Source organism: Dichomitus squalens (genome assembly GCF_000275845.1).
Source record: "Dichomitus squalens LYAD-421 SS1 unplaced genomic scaffold DICSQscaffold_106, whole genome shotgun sequence".
Lineage (NCBI taxonomy): Eukaryota > Fungi > Basidiomycota > Agaricomycetes > Polyporales > Polyporaceae > Dichomitus > Dichomitus squalens.
In genome coordinates this window covers 1,440-15,365 of record NW_006766988.1, presented here as the reverse complement: position 1 = coordinate 15,365, position 13,926 = coordinate 1,440, and the positions used below count along the sequence as shown (strand labels likewise).

The window sequence follows — 13,926 nt, the reverse complement described above, 5'->3', positions numbered from 1 at the left end:
TGGATCGAGGCTTCTGATCCTCAAAAACCCGCAGGTGAGGATCTGGATCGAGCTGCGGATGATCCGCGTTCAGCCCTAGTCCAGCTCAGTTGACAACCTCGTTGAGTGTGGGTGCTTGCAATGAGGGTACACAGATGTGTTGTGTACCCTCATTGTTACGTGACCAAACTCAATTACGCCACAACATCAATGCGTCCACTCTAAGCTCAATCCTCTCAATCAGGGTACACAGAGGTGCTGCATACCCTGATGTTATGTGACAGGACTTGTGTTCCGGAAACGCAACCTGACTGCGTACCCGGAGACATCTTCGAAAAAGCACGCCCTAAGGCCCCCCTAACCCTGATCCCCCACCACTTTGACCCTCTTAAATCTCTCTCCCTAACCCACACCTGCCACCGAAATGTCAAGCAGGCGGGTGGTGTTGTCAAGCTCATTGTTCAAATGTCGTCCTTTCACCCTCCCATGTCACTGATGACCCCATGCTCATTGTGCGAGCCTTGCCGCACAGCGCTCTACACCCCTGTTGCAGTGCCATGCTATCACGCAGACAGTCCTCCAGGAGGACCGCCCCTGTGGTGGGGGGGCCTGTGGCTGTGCCAGCGCCACCCACCCTATCCCTGTCTGCCGCGGGCCTCCCGGAGTGCCCTGTATAGTACTGGTGTAGTTGTTGTCTTATAGTCTACTTGTACTATAGTAACTACAAGTGCTACTACATATATTGCTATATTGCTAGTGGGAGTATGCAGGGTGATGGCATCTATGACAGTGGATTAAACCCTAGGGTAGGGTTTAGCCGACCCTAGGGTCCGCCCACCAAAATCCCAGAAAACTCTTGCATAACCCTATGCCAAAATTGCTCTTGTCCGAGTGGTACAAGCCTCTGCTGTCGCTTTTCAAAATCTTCGCACGATTGCTTTGGTACGACTCTGCCTATCTGGTTCTGACAGCGGGACGACCTCAACTATGTGGCGCGCACGAGTCAAGCCTGCACGGACGCGACCGCAATCGACTGCACCCAAGAAGAACCAAATGCGCCCGCCGGGGATCCTATGGCAGACATTTGCGTCTGGTTAGAGCTGGATTGCACCGTGTATTTTTCCGAGCCCATACGAATGAATACAGTTATATCACGAGTTCTATCCAATTGCGTGCTTGCTATGGATACCGCCCCCTAGCTGATGAGCCCGAACGTGGCCGACGGTAAACGATCGCTGTCGACCCAAATCGAACTGTATTGCGATTCATTCGGGTCGTGAGTCTACCTCATACCGCTGAATACGACGACCGTCGCAAATAGTCCGGATTTCGTATTGTGTCGGATTGCACGACTACATACAATCAGATTCGACCTAAATCGACATGAATCGCGCACGTTCTCACTGGGGATCACGAGCGACGATGGCTCCGCGCGGTCATAGCTACTCGTCGAGTGAGGCCGACACGGGCGCTTATAGGATCTCTTGTTTGCCGTGGTCAGCGGCTCAGAATTTCAACTTGATCTCGAACCACGACTATGCCTGACGTCGACTACATATTCTTCTATCCTCATCCCGACGGTGCCTACGACATCGTCGTAACCGTTGCCGCTGCCGATACCTTCCGCTTGAGCCATTTGTGGAAACTGGCCAGGGAACAGGAACCGAGTGTCGCTAGCCACCTTGGCGCAGCAAAATGCACGTTCTACGTTGTACGTCCATCGTTTTGGTCCGCCCCAAGCGGTCGTTTTTTATCCCCCGCTCCCGTAGCCCTCAGATTTGTTGATCGAGCCGGACACCACATTGCTCTCTCGCAGCCGACAATGGCTTCTGCAGCACCGTCAGGACGAGGACAAGGTGGTCAGACTTATCAAAGAGGTCCGTACAATCTTCCCTGATGGCCCATCTCCCGACTTGGTGCATTTTCTTGTTGTCACGGAAGAAGGTAAGCCCGCTGCGTGGGTATTATCGCCGTCCGCCTCACACGTGCTCTAGTCCTAGAGAGTCTGGATGAACTGGGTACCCTCCAGGACCAGGCGCTCAGAGGTACGTCCGCCATTTGCGTGTCGACTCTAGTCCTCGTGTTGAAAATACCTCACCAGAGCGTGAAAAGCGCACTGAGTCAATTCGGAACGATGTTCCCCGGCCCTCTGCTGGTGTCTCGGATTTTGCGGGCGTGCAAAACGTTGTTGTCAAAAATGCCGACAAGTTTCATGCTGGGCGACCTGCCGGAAACTATGGTCCCCCTGCTTCCCTCTTCAACCATGTTTTGGGCCGGTTTGACTATCATCTGCGCCACCTGGACGATGACATCCCTGAGATCGATCCTCCTCCGGCACTCATCCGACTGGTGCATTCACTCATGGCAGCCGGGGCGCACAGCTATCCAGTGGAGGATGCCCGAGTGGAGGCTATCAAGACTTCGCTCAGCGAGATTTTCGCTAAGGAGCTGCATTGGGAACCTTCCAAAACGCTTTACGGCGTTGCCCCAGATGCTATCAGTGTGGACGACCCGCCTTTCGTTGTGGTGGAGGTGAAGAACGAGGTTGGTCTCAAAGGTGACGCCTCCCTACAAGCAGGACTATCGTACACGCACATCGCAACTGCACCTCAGTTCAAGGTTCGATCGTTCTACTATCTCCGTCATTGTCATGAGTCTGTATTGATGTGAAGCGTAGGCGTTAAGGAGACGATCGAACTATCCTGCCATCCTTTGTGGTATCATGGGCAACCTGCTTGAAATCGGGGTTGCGATATATACCGACGGGACTTACTACAATTTGCTGTTGTCTGAGCGTCTGCACTTGGGATTCCACTCTGCAAAGAACGTCCTCCGTCTTTCTCGAGCATTCGCGGCCACTCGAAGCGCCATGTCTCACCTCACAGCGTTCTACAAACAACTCAACGCCGCCCCACCTCCCCAAGGTAGTATCGCTCATCTGTTCCCCTCGCCCTTTCAGATCCCTTCCTACACTGATTTCGTACCGGCCCTCACCTTTACGCACCGGCTGACACCATCAGGCGAGGCAGTTTTATTGGCCAAAACCGAAAGAGAACGACAGTCGGGCATTTACCTCGCCACCATGCCTCGGATGTCTTCAAACGTCGGTGAGGATCGGATGGTGTCCTCTTCGTCTCTTGACGCACCTGCCGATAGCGTCGAGGTAGTCGTGAAGTTCACCGAGCGATATCATCCCGACGCGCACAAACTGCTTGCGGCCGAGCACCTAGCGCCAGCGCTGCACGCCTGTGTCCCGGTATACGGCGACTTATTCATGGTCGTGATGGACCGCGTCCACGGCACGATAGCCTGGGAATCGGCCACGCGGAACGAGCTCCTGCCACATCGCATCTACGAGGATGTCCGGCGTGCCATTGCGCTGCTCCACTCGCACGACCTCGTCTTCGGCGACCTCCGTACCCCGAACATCATGGTTGTCCCTGGTGGATCTGGCCCTGACGACGGACCTCGGGGTATGCTTATCGACTTTGACTGGGTCGGAACGCATGGTCGTAGTAGATATCCCGCTTCTTTGGACGAGGGTCTTCCGGACTGGGGGACAAGCGGTATCCAGCGACACGGGATCATGGACAAGGCACACGATAACGCGATGTTAGATCGGTTTGAGAAGCAATGCCATCCGGCCGGTGTACCAGTATAATACATTATCGCCACCCTTCCTATTGTAGCTCATCGTCGTTTTGTCCACGCGAATCAATGGCATGTTGAAATTGCAAGCCATGGACGATACATTCCGTCGACCTCCGCACTGTACGTAGCAACCTGCCATCAAGAAGAGTGCGGTAGCCATGAATCGACGCTGTTCAATACAATAGCGCATAGTCAACTGAAGCCGTCATCTGTGTACTCGGCCAAATAAGCGTGCTCGGGACCGTCTTCCATATTGAGTTCTGACCTTCATCCTTAAGGCTATTCCCGACTTGGGGCGACAGAGGTGGTGGACACCTGCACTATCCAGCGCGCGATGGGGCGGATACGGGATCGTAATGAGTGGGCAGTAATTGACCGTAGTGGCGAGCTCTCGCGTGCATTGTATATGGAGGAACCGGACGAGCCAGAATCTTCGTAGTCGCCTAAATATTGTCTGCTACCACACGATCTGCTGTCCCATCTCCGTCGCCTAACGCCAATATACGTGGGATAGTAGAGCGTAACATGTGGTCGGTAAGATTGGGACAGCGAGCTCACGCGTCGCGCGACTGAGACTGACTGGGCAAGCAGTGGCGACTTGGACAAGACTCAGCAGAGACGCTCGACGACACATCTGACCACTGTAGACACCAACCCCTCGTCTGGCTGCATTACGTATCTCTTCAATACATCAGTGCAAGACTACATCAAGAACCCGCCAACACATACACCACCGGACCTCACTCTGACTGTTGGGCATTATCTATTCTGGATCTTCGTACGAGGCTCATGACTGAGCTGAGGGGCACGCTGCAAATAGACTCTAAACCGAGTAAGGGGACCATCCATACCGTCTCTGAGGATGATTGTACGACTGGTGGATAGCCAGGGAGGGTGTAAGCGTCATAGACGACGGCAGAAGCCGGAGGAAGCCTTCAGGGAGGGTGCGGAATGTACGGATTGTAGTTGAGTTGAGGCGATGCCGCAGACGAGGATGGGAAGGTGAGTATGAGGGTCGTCGAAGTTGTTCACTGCCGAAGACAGCGTTTGGGTGTCGCAGTGAGAGAGTACAGCGACTCAAAATAAGATGGTGACAACATGCTAGAGATACAGACGAGAGAGGTGTGAACTAGATCTTGTCACGGTCCGGTTTCCTCTCATTCGCTAGGAGAAGGGGGTGAGCGCGGGGGCAGGAGGCGAGAAGAGGACGACGCACGATTGTAATGGAGGAGCTTCTCTATGAGGTCGACATGTGTGAGGACCATGCGGCGACAACAGTAGCGCTTGAGCTGGAGTTGGTCAAGCGCATCACTGGGGGCATAGGCAGAGCGGTTGGACGGAGGTCGTGATGAACGGAATGCAAGGCTCACCCCTCGCTGATATCCTTGGCCAATAGATCCAGATACGCAGTCCACTTGTCGCCCACCACCTTTCCGCAGGAGAAGCAGCGTACAGGGATAATCTACGGCAGGAGGGAGTAAGCAGGCAGCAGGTGTAGCGGAGACGGGAGACCGACCATCGTCGTCGTCGCAAGCCAAGCTTGCTGCCCCACAGACGCCCGCCCCGCAAATTGTGGCGAGCCGCCCGTGACCCAGCCGTGACACACGCGCTGTGACAGACGCGACCGCGGGTTGAACGCGTTCGATCCCACCGCCACCCGTCACCCGCCCCCGCTCCCCGTCCCCCGCTCCCTCCCCGACGCCGCCCCCCGCCCCCGCCGTCCCACACGATGGAATCATTTGACCTCACCGAAGAGCTACAGGCCATCACCGACCTCCCCACTTACTCTTTCAACAACGAGGTCGACGTCTCCTCTCTCGACCACTCCGCCATTGCTCAAGTCCTCGACCCCGCCGTCGACGCTCTTGCCCACTCCTCAGAATCCATCGTCGACCCTTCTGTTTTTGATGCCTACCGTTCTCTGCTCAAGCACGCCTCTGCCCTCCAGGGCGTCCACATGACCAAGATACTTGACTCCCTGTCTTCCGCCTACCAGGCCGAGGTCGAAGCCACCTCCCGCGACATCGACGTCGAAGACCAGCAGACCTTCATGGCACATAAGGTCCCACTAGAGATTTATGCCTTCCTCCTCCATTGGTTTGTTAGCGTTGCCGAGAAAGTCAAGACCTCTGGCGAAGACGATGCCCCCGCTCCCGCTCCTAAACCCAAGCGCGGACGTGGTGGAAAGCCTGCCACCTCTCGCTCTACAGCGCGTAAGGCTGCTGAGGAGTGGACTTGGAGCGTCCAAATACCTGCAACACTTGCGCTCATCAACAAAGTCCTCCGGTTGAAGACCCAGAAGATCTGGCAGACGGCCGGAGAACGAGAGGCCTTCATCAAGTAAGTCGTGTCTCTTCCTTATCATCCCTCTTTTTCAGACTTGCTCGCTGGTACGAGTCAGCGCCGACTGGCGCATTGATTCACTGCAGTCTCTTGACACCGGTATGGACGCCGCTCTGAGGCAAGGTGGCCTGCGAGGCCGTCGCAGCACCAACGAGACCCAAGCTGTACTGGTGTCCTGCTTCCTTGCCCCGGTCGTTGTTATCTTCTTGTGGTTTACTGCCGTCGTCTCCATTGCTGATCTCTTCTAGCTGCGTTCTCCGACCCGTATATCACATCACCGAGAACGAGCAATACATGAAACAACAACAAATCCGGTTCGGAGTCTACAAGGCCATCTGTCTCGCCGTCAAGCACCACGCTCATGGCCTCGCGGCCCAGATCTCTATCATGCAGTCGCTCCAGTATTACGAGCACCTGTCCGAGTACATGGCTGAATGTCTCGACGTCCTCGCGCGCGAATTCGACCACTCTCAGATGGGCGACGAGATCCTCCGCGAGATCGCCAACAAGAACTTCAGCGGCCAGGATTCCAAGGGCCCGCGCGCCTTCTCGCGCTTTCTCATCCGCTTCGCCGAACTCGCGCCCCGACAGGTCCTCAAGCAACTCAGTCTGCTGCTCTCGCAGCTCGATTCGGAGGTATGCCTATCGTCCGTCGTGCCTGCCATGAAACATTGATCGTTCACGCTCCACGCATAGTCCTACCCAATGCGCATGGCCCTCGTCGAGGTCATCGGGTCCATCATCCACGAGCTTGCGGAGACCCCGGAGGACGAGTCGGATTCGTCCAGCAAGTCCAAACACCTGAAGCAGATCAACGGTCTCTACGATCTCCTGATCGAGCGCATGATGGACGTCTCGTCTTATGTCCGCGTCAAAGTCCTCGCGACGCTCGCGAAGCTCTGCGACGGTAGCCACAAGTTCCCGCAGCAGCGTTTGGCGATAACGCGCGCGGCCGTCGAGGCGCTGGAGGACAAGACTGCCAGCGTTCGTAAGTCCGCGGTGAGCTTGCTCGTCCGGCTCATCTTGACGCATCCCTATGGGATGTATGGCGGATTGCTGAGCGAGACCGAGTGGAAGGTTCAGTACAAAGAGGTGTCTGATATGCTCGAGAAGATGGAGGGTAACTTGGGGAAGGCGGTCGAGCGCAACGATGAAGAGGAGAGCCAAGCTGAGGATGAGCATGACGAAGATGAAGACGACGAGGAAGGGGAGGACGGGGAAGAGGATAAGAGGAAGAAGAAGCGGAAGGCGTAAGTTTCAGGCCGCATAACCGCGATGAGCTGTTCGGTACTAACGTTCATATAGGAAGCGCAAAGGCGATGAATCAATGGAAGTCGATGAGGAGGAAGATGACGATACAGAGGACGTAGAAGACGATGAGGATGTCCAGATGCGCCACGGCTCCAATGCCGAGTCCGACGCTCCGAAACCGCGCAAGAAGAGTAAGAAGAAGCCCCGAAAATCGGAACTCGATCTCAATGCACTCGCAAACGAAGCGGCGGCGCTCGGCTCACTCAACGAGAACCAGCACCTCGAACAGAAGCTGCGGAAGAAGTATTGCCTGGACGCACTCGAGTTCATCCGCCAGGTCGAGGAGGGAATGCAGACCATCCAGCGTCTGCTCGCGTCGGCCAACAAGCTCGAGCAACTTGAAGCCATCGAGTTCTTCCGCGTCACGTACGAGTACAAGTTCGATGCAGCCCACGAAGGGATCAAGAAGATGCTCCATCTCGTCTGGACCAAAGACAACAACGCCACTGGCGAGGACGGCAAGGAGGTCAAGAGCGTCCGCTCGCGAGTGCTTGAGTGCTATCGCAACATGTACTTTGAGCCAGTCGATGGTCTGGACGCCAAGCAACAGACCAATCGTATCGCAAAGAACATGATTGAGTATGTCGTTCAGGAATCTCGCTGTCCACTGCTCTTAACGCACTCTTTGGTAGGATGACCTACGACGCCACGCTCGCTGAGCTCACTAGTCTTGAGGAGATGATGCGACAGTACATGGACGACAACTTCATCCCTGATGAGGTTGTCGCAAAGCTATGGCAGGTGTATAGTGAGTCCAGAACTTCTATCGGGACTATCTATTCTGGCTGTCACTCACCCATTGCGCCTAGGTTCCGACAGGCCACTACCAAGGGCTCAACGAAGAGGGGCGGTGATCATCTTAGGTATGCTCGCCCTCGCGAAGCGGCAGGTCGTCGCCGATCGCGTCGAGACATTGGTGAAAGTGGGACTTGGCGAACGTGGCAAGGTGAGACCCAGAAGATCCCCGCGCAGATCTATACTGACAGTAGCTTCAGAACGATCTGACTCTCGCTCGCTACACCTGTGTAGCTCTGCAGCGTCTCAATGGAAGCGCCAAGAAAGTGAAGGGTGAGCTCCCAGGCCTTTGCCGCATTTTCTTTCGACCTGTGAGCTGACGACTGCGGACGCAGGCTCGCTCCTCGACAAGACCCTTCGCCTTGACATGGAGAACCCCCTATTCCGGAAGCTTCAAGATGCAATTGAGCGTCCATGCCGATCGAAGGAATGGTTCCCTATGGCTGAACAAGCGATCAATACCATCTACGCGCTTGGAGAACGTCCAGACCTTCTCTGCGGAAAGCTGATTAAGAACCTCACGCGTCGCGCGTTTGGCCGCAAGTCCGCCACCTCGGCCAGCTCGCAGCAGGACCAGAACGTCATGGACCAAGACGAAGAGGATGTAGATCCTGACGCTCCGCATCAGGCGCAGTCGCAAAAAGACGACGCCAAGGACGCTGGTGACGCTTTTGAGCTCAGCCAGCTGTTCTTCATCGTCGGCCATGTTGCAATCAAGCAGATTGTCTTCCTTGAACTAGTCGAGCGCGAATGGAAACGTCAGAAGCACGAGAAAGAGATGGGTACGTATCTTCACAATACTCGTTTTTCTTCACGCATGAACTAATCAAGTTCGACCCCAGCCGAGAAGATCGGTGGAGCGGCTGCAAAGTCTAAGGAGCAGGAGGAACTCGACCAGGTCGCCGGCAACGCCGAGGACGAGATTGGTGAGCGGGTCCAAGGCATGAGGGAGCATGAGCTACTCTACGGCCCTCAGTCTCTCCTCGCCACCTTCGGCCCGATGCTTGTCCATATCGTAGGCACTCCAAAGAAGTTCAAGGTAAGCGTACGTTCTGCTCGTGATCAAAAACCCCGGCCTTCAATATGTCTGCGACAGAACCGGACCCTTCGCGCGACTGCAACGCTGGCGTTCAGCAAATTCCTCTGTGTCAGTTCACAATTCTGTGAACAGCACCATCGATTGTTGTTCAAAGTCCTGGAGACGTCGAATGACCCGGGCATCCGCAGCAACATAGTCATCGCTCTTGGCGACGTCGCCGTTTCATACAGCAGCATCATCGACGAGAGCAACGATGAGCTCTACCGGGGCCTTGGCGACTCAGATATGGTCGTCAAAAAGAACACGCTGATGGTCTTGACGCATCTGATCCTCAACGGGATGGTGAAGGTGAAGGGTCAAATGGGCGAGATGGCCAAGTGCGTCGAAGACGAGGACGAGCGAATCTCGAACCTTGCGAAGCTGTTCTTCAAGGAGCTGTCGACAAAGGACAATGCGATCTACAACAATCTGCCTGACGGTACGACTGCTTTCTCGCCCCTTACACGTTTCGTGGACTCACAGTCGCCGATCGCAGTCATTAGTCACCTGTCGGTTGGTGCCCACGCTATCGATGAAGAAAAGTTCCAGAACACGATGAAATTTATCTTCGGGTATATCGAGAAGGTGCGTCTGAAAACCATACAACACATCATCGTCTCACAAGACGTCGTTAATCAAGGAGAGACAAGCCGAGAACATTGTCGAGAAGCTTTGCCAGCGTTTTCGGCTTTCGGAGGACCCCCGTCAATGGCGCGATATCGCGTACTGCTTGTCGCTGCTCCCATTCAAGTCAGATCGCTCCGTCAAGAAACTCGTCGAAGGCTTGCCCTTCTATCGCGACAAACTCCACGAGGAGACAGTCTTTGCCAGATTCCAGGAGATACTGACCAAGGTACATCCCTGTCGTTTCGCCGTCCGCATGCTCATGCTGATTGTGATCCCGTAGGCACGACAAAACAAATCCGCAAACAAACCGGATGCGGAACTCAACGAGTTTGAAGGGGTACATCTCGAGTTTCCTGCATATGTTGTAAATAACTCGCTCATGCATATACACCCGCGCAGATCCTGGAAGAAAGCCGACGGCAAGGCGCCGAAGATCAAGACTTTGAGAGAAACGTCCAGACCCAGAAGAACGTCGCAAAGAAGCGGGCAGCAAGACGAAGTAAGTTTGCACCTTCCGTTGCCTACAGCCTAATCGCTGACCCAGCCTCCTAGCACAACGGAAGAAACCAGCGGCGACTCAGCACGATGACTCGGACTGATTTCGGATACGACCTCCCATGTCCCTCGTAACGACGCTGGTAGCTCTCATCGTGTGTATGTATGTTGCTTTGGATTTGCATTCCCTTGTATTCCCCCTGTACATCAGCATAGGTAGTACATTATATACTGTAATAAAGTCAATCGGGATGGTGTGCAGAAAGCAAACGCTGGAAAAGAAAAACTCCTTGCAAAGCGAAGGTCCGAGATGGAAGAGACTAATGAGAGAAAGTAAACCATAAGGAGAGTGGGCAGCACGGCCCGCATAACGGGCGAGCTCAAGGTACCATGAAAGACATCGACAATAGTAATTAAGGAGAGTGGACGCGGGCAAGGACGACTGGCGGAAATATGACAACATACCGACCTACGGATACCAACTGATGCATGATGCAGGTGGGGGAAGTAGCTGGGGGAAACGTATAGTGGGGTATGCGCGTAATAGGATATGATGACTGAAAGATGACGCTAGAGTGCTACACGTGAGAATTGCAGATTGCGAGCGTGACCAGTCCAACGATACTCTAAACACCGAACCGCTGCGACGACAAATATAGAAAGCCAATGCACGAGAAAGAGAGGAGAAAGAGACACTAGAACAACGTTTACTCAGATTTAAAGCGAGCGCCGCCCTCACCGCCGCGCATGACCGCCTTCATGAAGGCGAAAAAGCGGCCAGCGTATTCGGCCGGAGGGACGGGGCTGATCTTGTGCTGAAACGCCAAACGAATGATCAGCACCGGAGCCAGAGCAAGGCACGATGAATCACATACCCTATCGGCACTGAGCCCCTTCCAGAAGTGCTCAAGCTTTTTAAAGGCACTGTATGGCGTGAGGATGTCGATGACGCCGAGGTAGTATATGACGTCCATGTTCTCGTTCGCCTCATCCGTTGCACGCAAGCCGCCCTCATCCTGGTAGAATAGGAAATGCTGTCGCTCGCCGGTGTCTTCTTCAGGAAGGTTCAGCGCAGCCCCGAGCTGCTGTGGGTCCGCCTCGCGCATGATGCGGCGCATCGCGATCGCCTCCGGCGATTGCGGTCCTTTGCTGACCGTCTTCTTTCGCGATATGAGGGGCATATCCGGCTACACCGCGTGTGCGTTGAGGGGAGGAGATGCGGATCGAAGTCGTAATGACTCACCGAGAAGACTTTGAGCGTATTCCTCCGGACGTTGTCCCGATTCCCCCTCTGCATTTCGTGGATGCCCACAAGCAACGAGTAATCCATGACACCCAGCTCCTTCAACAGCTCCGAGTCTCTCCTCAGCTGCTCCGTCAGCAACGCCCGCTTCTCCGGACCTAGCTCCAACGTCTTCCCGCGCTTGATCCAGTTGAGATCCTTCAAGACGGCGCGCGGATTCTTCGCAGCCTTCTCTTCGGGGTACTCGCGGCCAACGGTCGACCCCTTGAGGTCGTACGTCTCGTGGATATCCTTGTGCGCGGGGAAGAGGTTGTTCATGATGACGAAATGAATCTTGCGCCCGTGCGGGAGCTTGACGCGGTGGAGTCCGTAGAAGCGCGAGATGAGCGTGTGCGGATTACTCTTCACGTGCTCGTAATACTTCTTTAGGATCCTCCGCAAGTACTTGTGCTCGGAATGATGGATCGTCTTGATGATGAAGCGGTAGTCACGAGAGAAGTAGAAGAACGATCCGGACTTGCCGGGAGAACCAAGTTCGGAGAGGATGTACTTCGCAGTTAGCGACAGGAGGTAGTCTGCGGGATCGAGGTGGAAGTAGTCTTCACGTAGTTCGCGGAATACCCAAGGCGCGTAATCCTTGAACTTGAAGTCGTACTTGGCGGAGGGTGTCAGCTCGTTACCGACGCTGTTCGAGTGTCAGTCCGCGGTTCAACGTAAACACAACGACAAGCGACACGCACATATCGAAAGAATATTTATGCCGTGCCGTATAATCCTCATCTGTAAGCGGTCTCCGTATCTTTGCTTGACATCGCGATACCTGTGAACGTTGACGACCGGCGCCAACCGTCAGTCCACCTATCGCAACTTAGACACGAACGTCCACACTCACTGCTATCCGGATGCCCGTCAGCATATTATACATCAACACATAGTTGACGTGGTCCTCCCCAATCAAGTTTCCCACCAACGGCCCATCGCCCACCCTGCTCGCGATGGTCGCACTCCGGGTCAGCGCCCGCTCTGCCTCCTGCTGCGCCTTGACGCGCTTCCTCTCCCTGCGAATCTGCTCTGCCTGCTGCTCGATGTCATCGGCGAGTTCCCCAACATCCTCGAACGCAGCCGGGTGGGCCGAGTGCATCGTCGCCATGCGTGCCACGCGTGGAGGAGAAGACTGCAGCGCAGATGACGGAGCCCCGGCGCCGATGGTATTGCGCCTCGAGGGCCGGTGCGGGGTGGGAGGCTGGAGGTAACCATCGACAGAGACGTGTGGACCCGCTCCGGAAGCGGAGCCGGCGCTGCGTGTGGGAAGGGACTTTGAGAGCGAGGGAGGGATGATGGATGGTGGCTCGTCTGTAAGGGGCGTGTCCAGGGTGCTTTGTGCGTACGCAGACTGGGACGTGCGCAGCGAGGACCGCGTCTCAGCCGAGGAGCGGTGTCTTAGGCTGTGAGCGCCGAATCGCGAGCGCTGCTCCCGAGACGAGGACGATACGCGTTCGACAGCGATGGGTTCCTCGAACGTCACTGGAGGGGACCGGGGCGACGCATCAGGCTGGGAGGTGGATGCTGATGAAACATTAGCGAGTCTACGCGAGGGTGGAACGTCGCCCTCGACACTAGAGGGAGGGGAGGGTGGGGGAGGACCATAGCCAGAGTCGCCGCTGCCTTGGCGGTGGTCATGAAAGGCGGGGACGTGTTGTGCGAGGACGGCGCCGACTTTGTGGAGGACGGGATCCGGTACGAGGCCCTTTTCGAGCTTGACAGCGTCGTCTGTGACCTTGAGGATGTGGACTTCCTGACTTGGTGTCTGCTTTCCAGCGAAGGCGAGGGTGTGTATGGGGTTCAGGTCGGGCTCTCTGGGTGGGGAGCTCGCAGCGAGCATGGAGGAGGCTCGTGAAGAAGAAGAGACAGAGGCAGGCGAGGCAACAAGATGGGAGTGGGCTGGAGAGGAGGAAACATACGTCGAGCGTCGAGGATCGTCAAAGGATGCTGGAGACGAAGTGCGTGCTATCGGAATAGCGGTGGCCATGTGGGAGGTGGGTGAAAGATGGTATAGGCGTTCAAAAGATTAGATGAGAGTGAAGATATATCCTGCTTCGTCGTCGCCGGCGTTGTCGACGAGGAGGATGTTGTGGTCGACGTGAAGTCAGAGACAGAGACGGTGGCCGTTGTCGACCCAGGCCCCTGCCCCGCGCTAATAATACTTATCCCATTTCGATAACGTCCAGAATGGACTTGGTCGACAAATTCATTCCTCCTCCCTTCCGCCAGTTTTTCCTCCGGCGCAATCGACGTTCTGTCCCAGCCCGACTCAGGCCGCATCGTGCATTCAGTTGCGGTACGAACAATCCGCACAACAATTCCGACGAAGCAAGGCTCCCACACCGTCCACACCCAAACCAGG

The 13,926-nt window shown here is 55.5% G+C and overlaps 3 protein-coding genes across 3 annotated transcripts; 2 read left to right on the top strand and 1 right to left on the bottom strand.

Annotated features, from left to right (window-relative positions):
- Window positions 1–1,511: 1,511 nt before the first annotated feature.
- DICSQDRAFT_141820 (uncharacterized protein) lies at window positions 1,512–3,711 on the top strand. Its single transcript, XM_007371454.1, has 6 exons — window positions 1,512–1,690; window positions 1,749–1,923; window positions 1,974–2,024; window positions 2,081–2,598; window positions 2,657–2,903; window positions 3,000–3,711. Exons 1-6 carry the CDS (start codon window positions 1,517–1,519, stop codon window positions 3,638–3,640), a joined length of 1,806 nt encoding a protein of 601 aa, XP_007371516.1. The 5' UTR covers window positions 1,512–1,516; the 3' UTR covers window positions 3,641–3,711.
- A 1,076-nt stretch (window positions 3,712–4,787) lies between these two features.
- DICSQDRAFT_73028 (uncharacterized protein) lies at window positions 4,788–5,092 on the bottom strand (the record flags this gene model as incomplete). The annotated part of the gene is made up of 2 exons (XM_007371453.1): window positions 4,788–4,941; window positions 5,001–5,092. Coding segments are annotated over 2 exons (246 nt in total), but the record flags the coding sequence as incomplete, so codon positions are not given.
- Window positions 5,093–5,359: 267 nt separating this feature from the next.
- DICSQDRAFT_184215 (uncharacterized protein) lies at window positions 5,360–13,339 on the top strand (the record flags this gene model as incomplete). Its single annotated transcript, XM_007371452.1, has 18 exons — window positions 5,360–5,970; window positions 6,222–6,609; window positions 6,670–7,223; window positions 7,279–7,863; window positions 7,917–8,032; window positions 8,094–8,230; window positions 8,280–8,352; window positions 8,415–8,861; window positions 8,922–9,118; window positions 9,176–9,596; window positions 9,654–9,742; window positions 9,798–10,010; window positions 10,065–10,121; window positions 10,184–10,283; window positions 10,337–11,094; window positions 11,155–12,207; window positions 12,263–12,342; window positions 12,415–13,339. 15 exons carry the CDS (start codon window positions 5,360–5,362, stop codon window positions 10,381–10,383), a joined length of 4,035 nt encoding a protein of 1,344 aa, XP_007371514.1. The 3' UTR covers window positions 10,384–11,094; window positions 11,155–12,207; window positions 12,263–12,342; window positions 12,415–13,339.
- Between the last annotated feature and the right edge of the window lie 587 nt (window positions 13,340–13,926).

Bases quoted from the DNA above. Each gene is read 5' to 3' on its own strand.
- DICSQDRAFT_141820 (XM_007371454.1), top strand. From the start codon at position 1,517: ATGCCTGACGTCGACTACATATTCTTCTATCCTCATCCCGACGGTGCC. The intron at 1,924-1,973 runs GTAAGCCCGCTG...CACGTGCTCTAG, and splicing joins TCTTGTTGTCACGGAAGAAG to TCCTAGAGAGTCTGGATGAA. The intron at 2,904-2,999 runs GTAGTATCGCTC...TGACACCATCAG, and splicing joins CGCCGCCCCACCTCCCCAAG to GCGAGGCAGTTTTATTGGCC.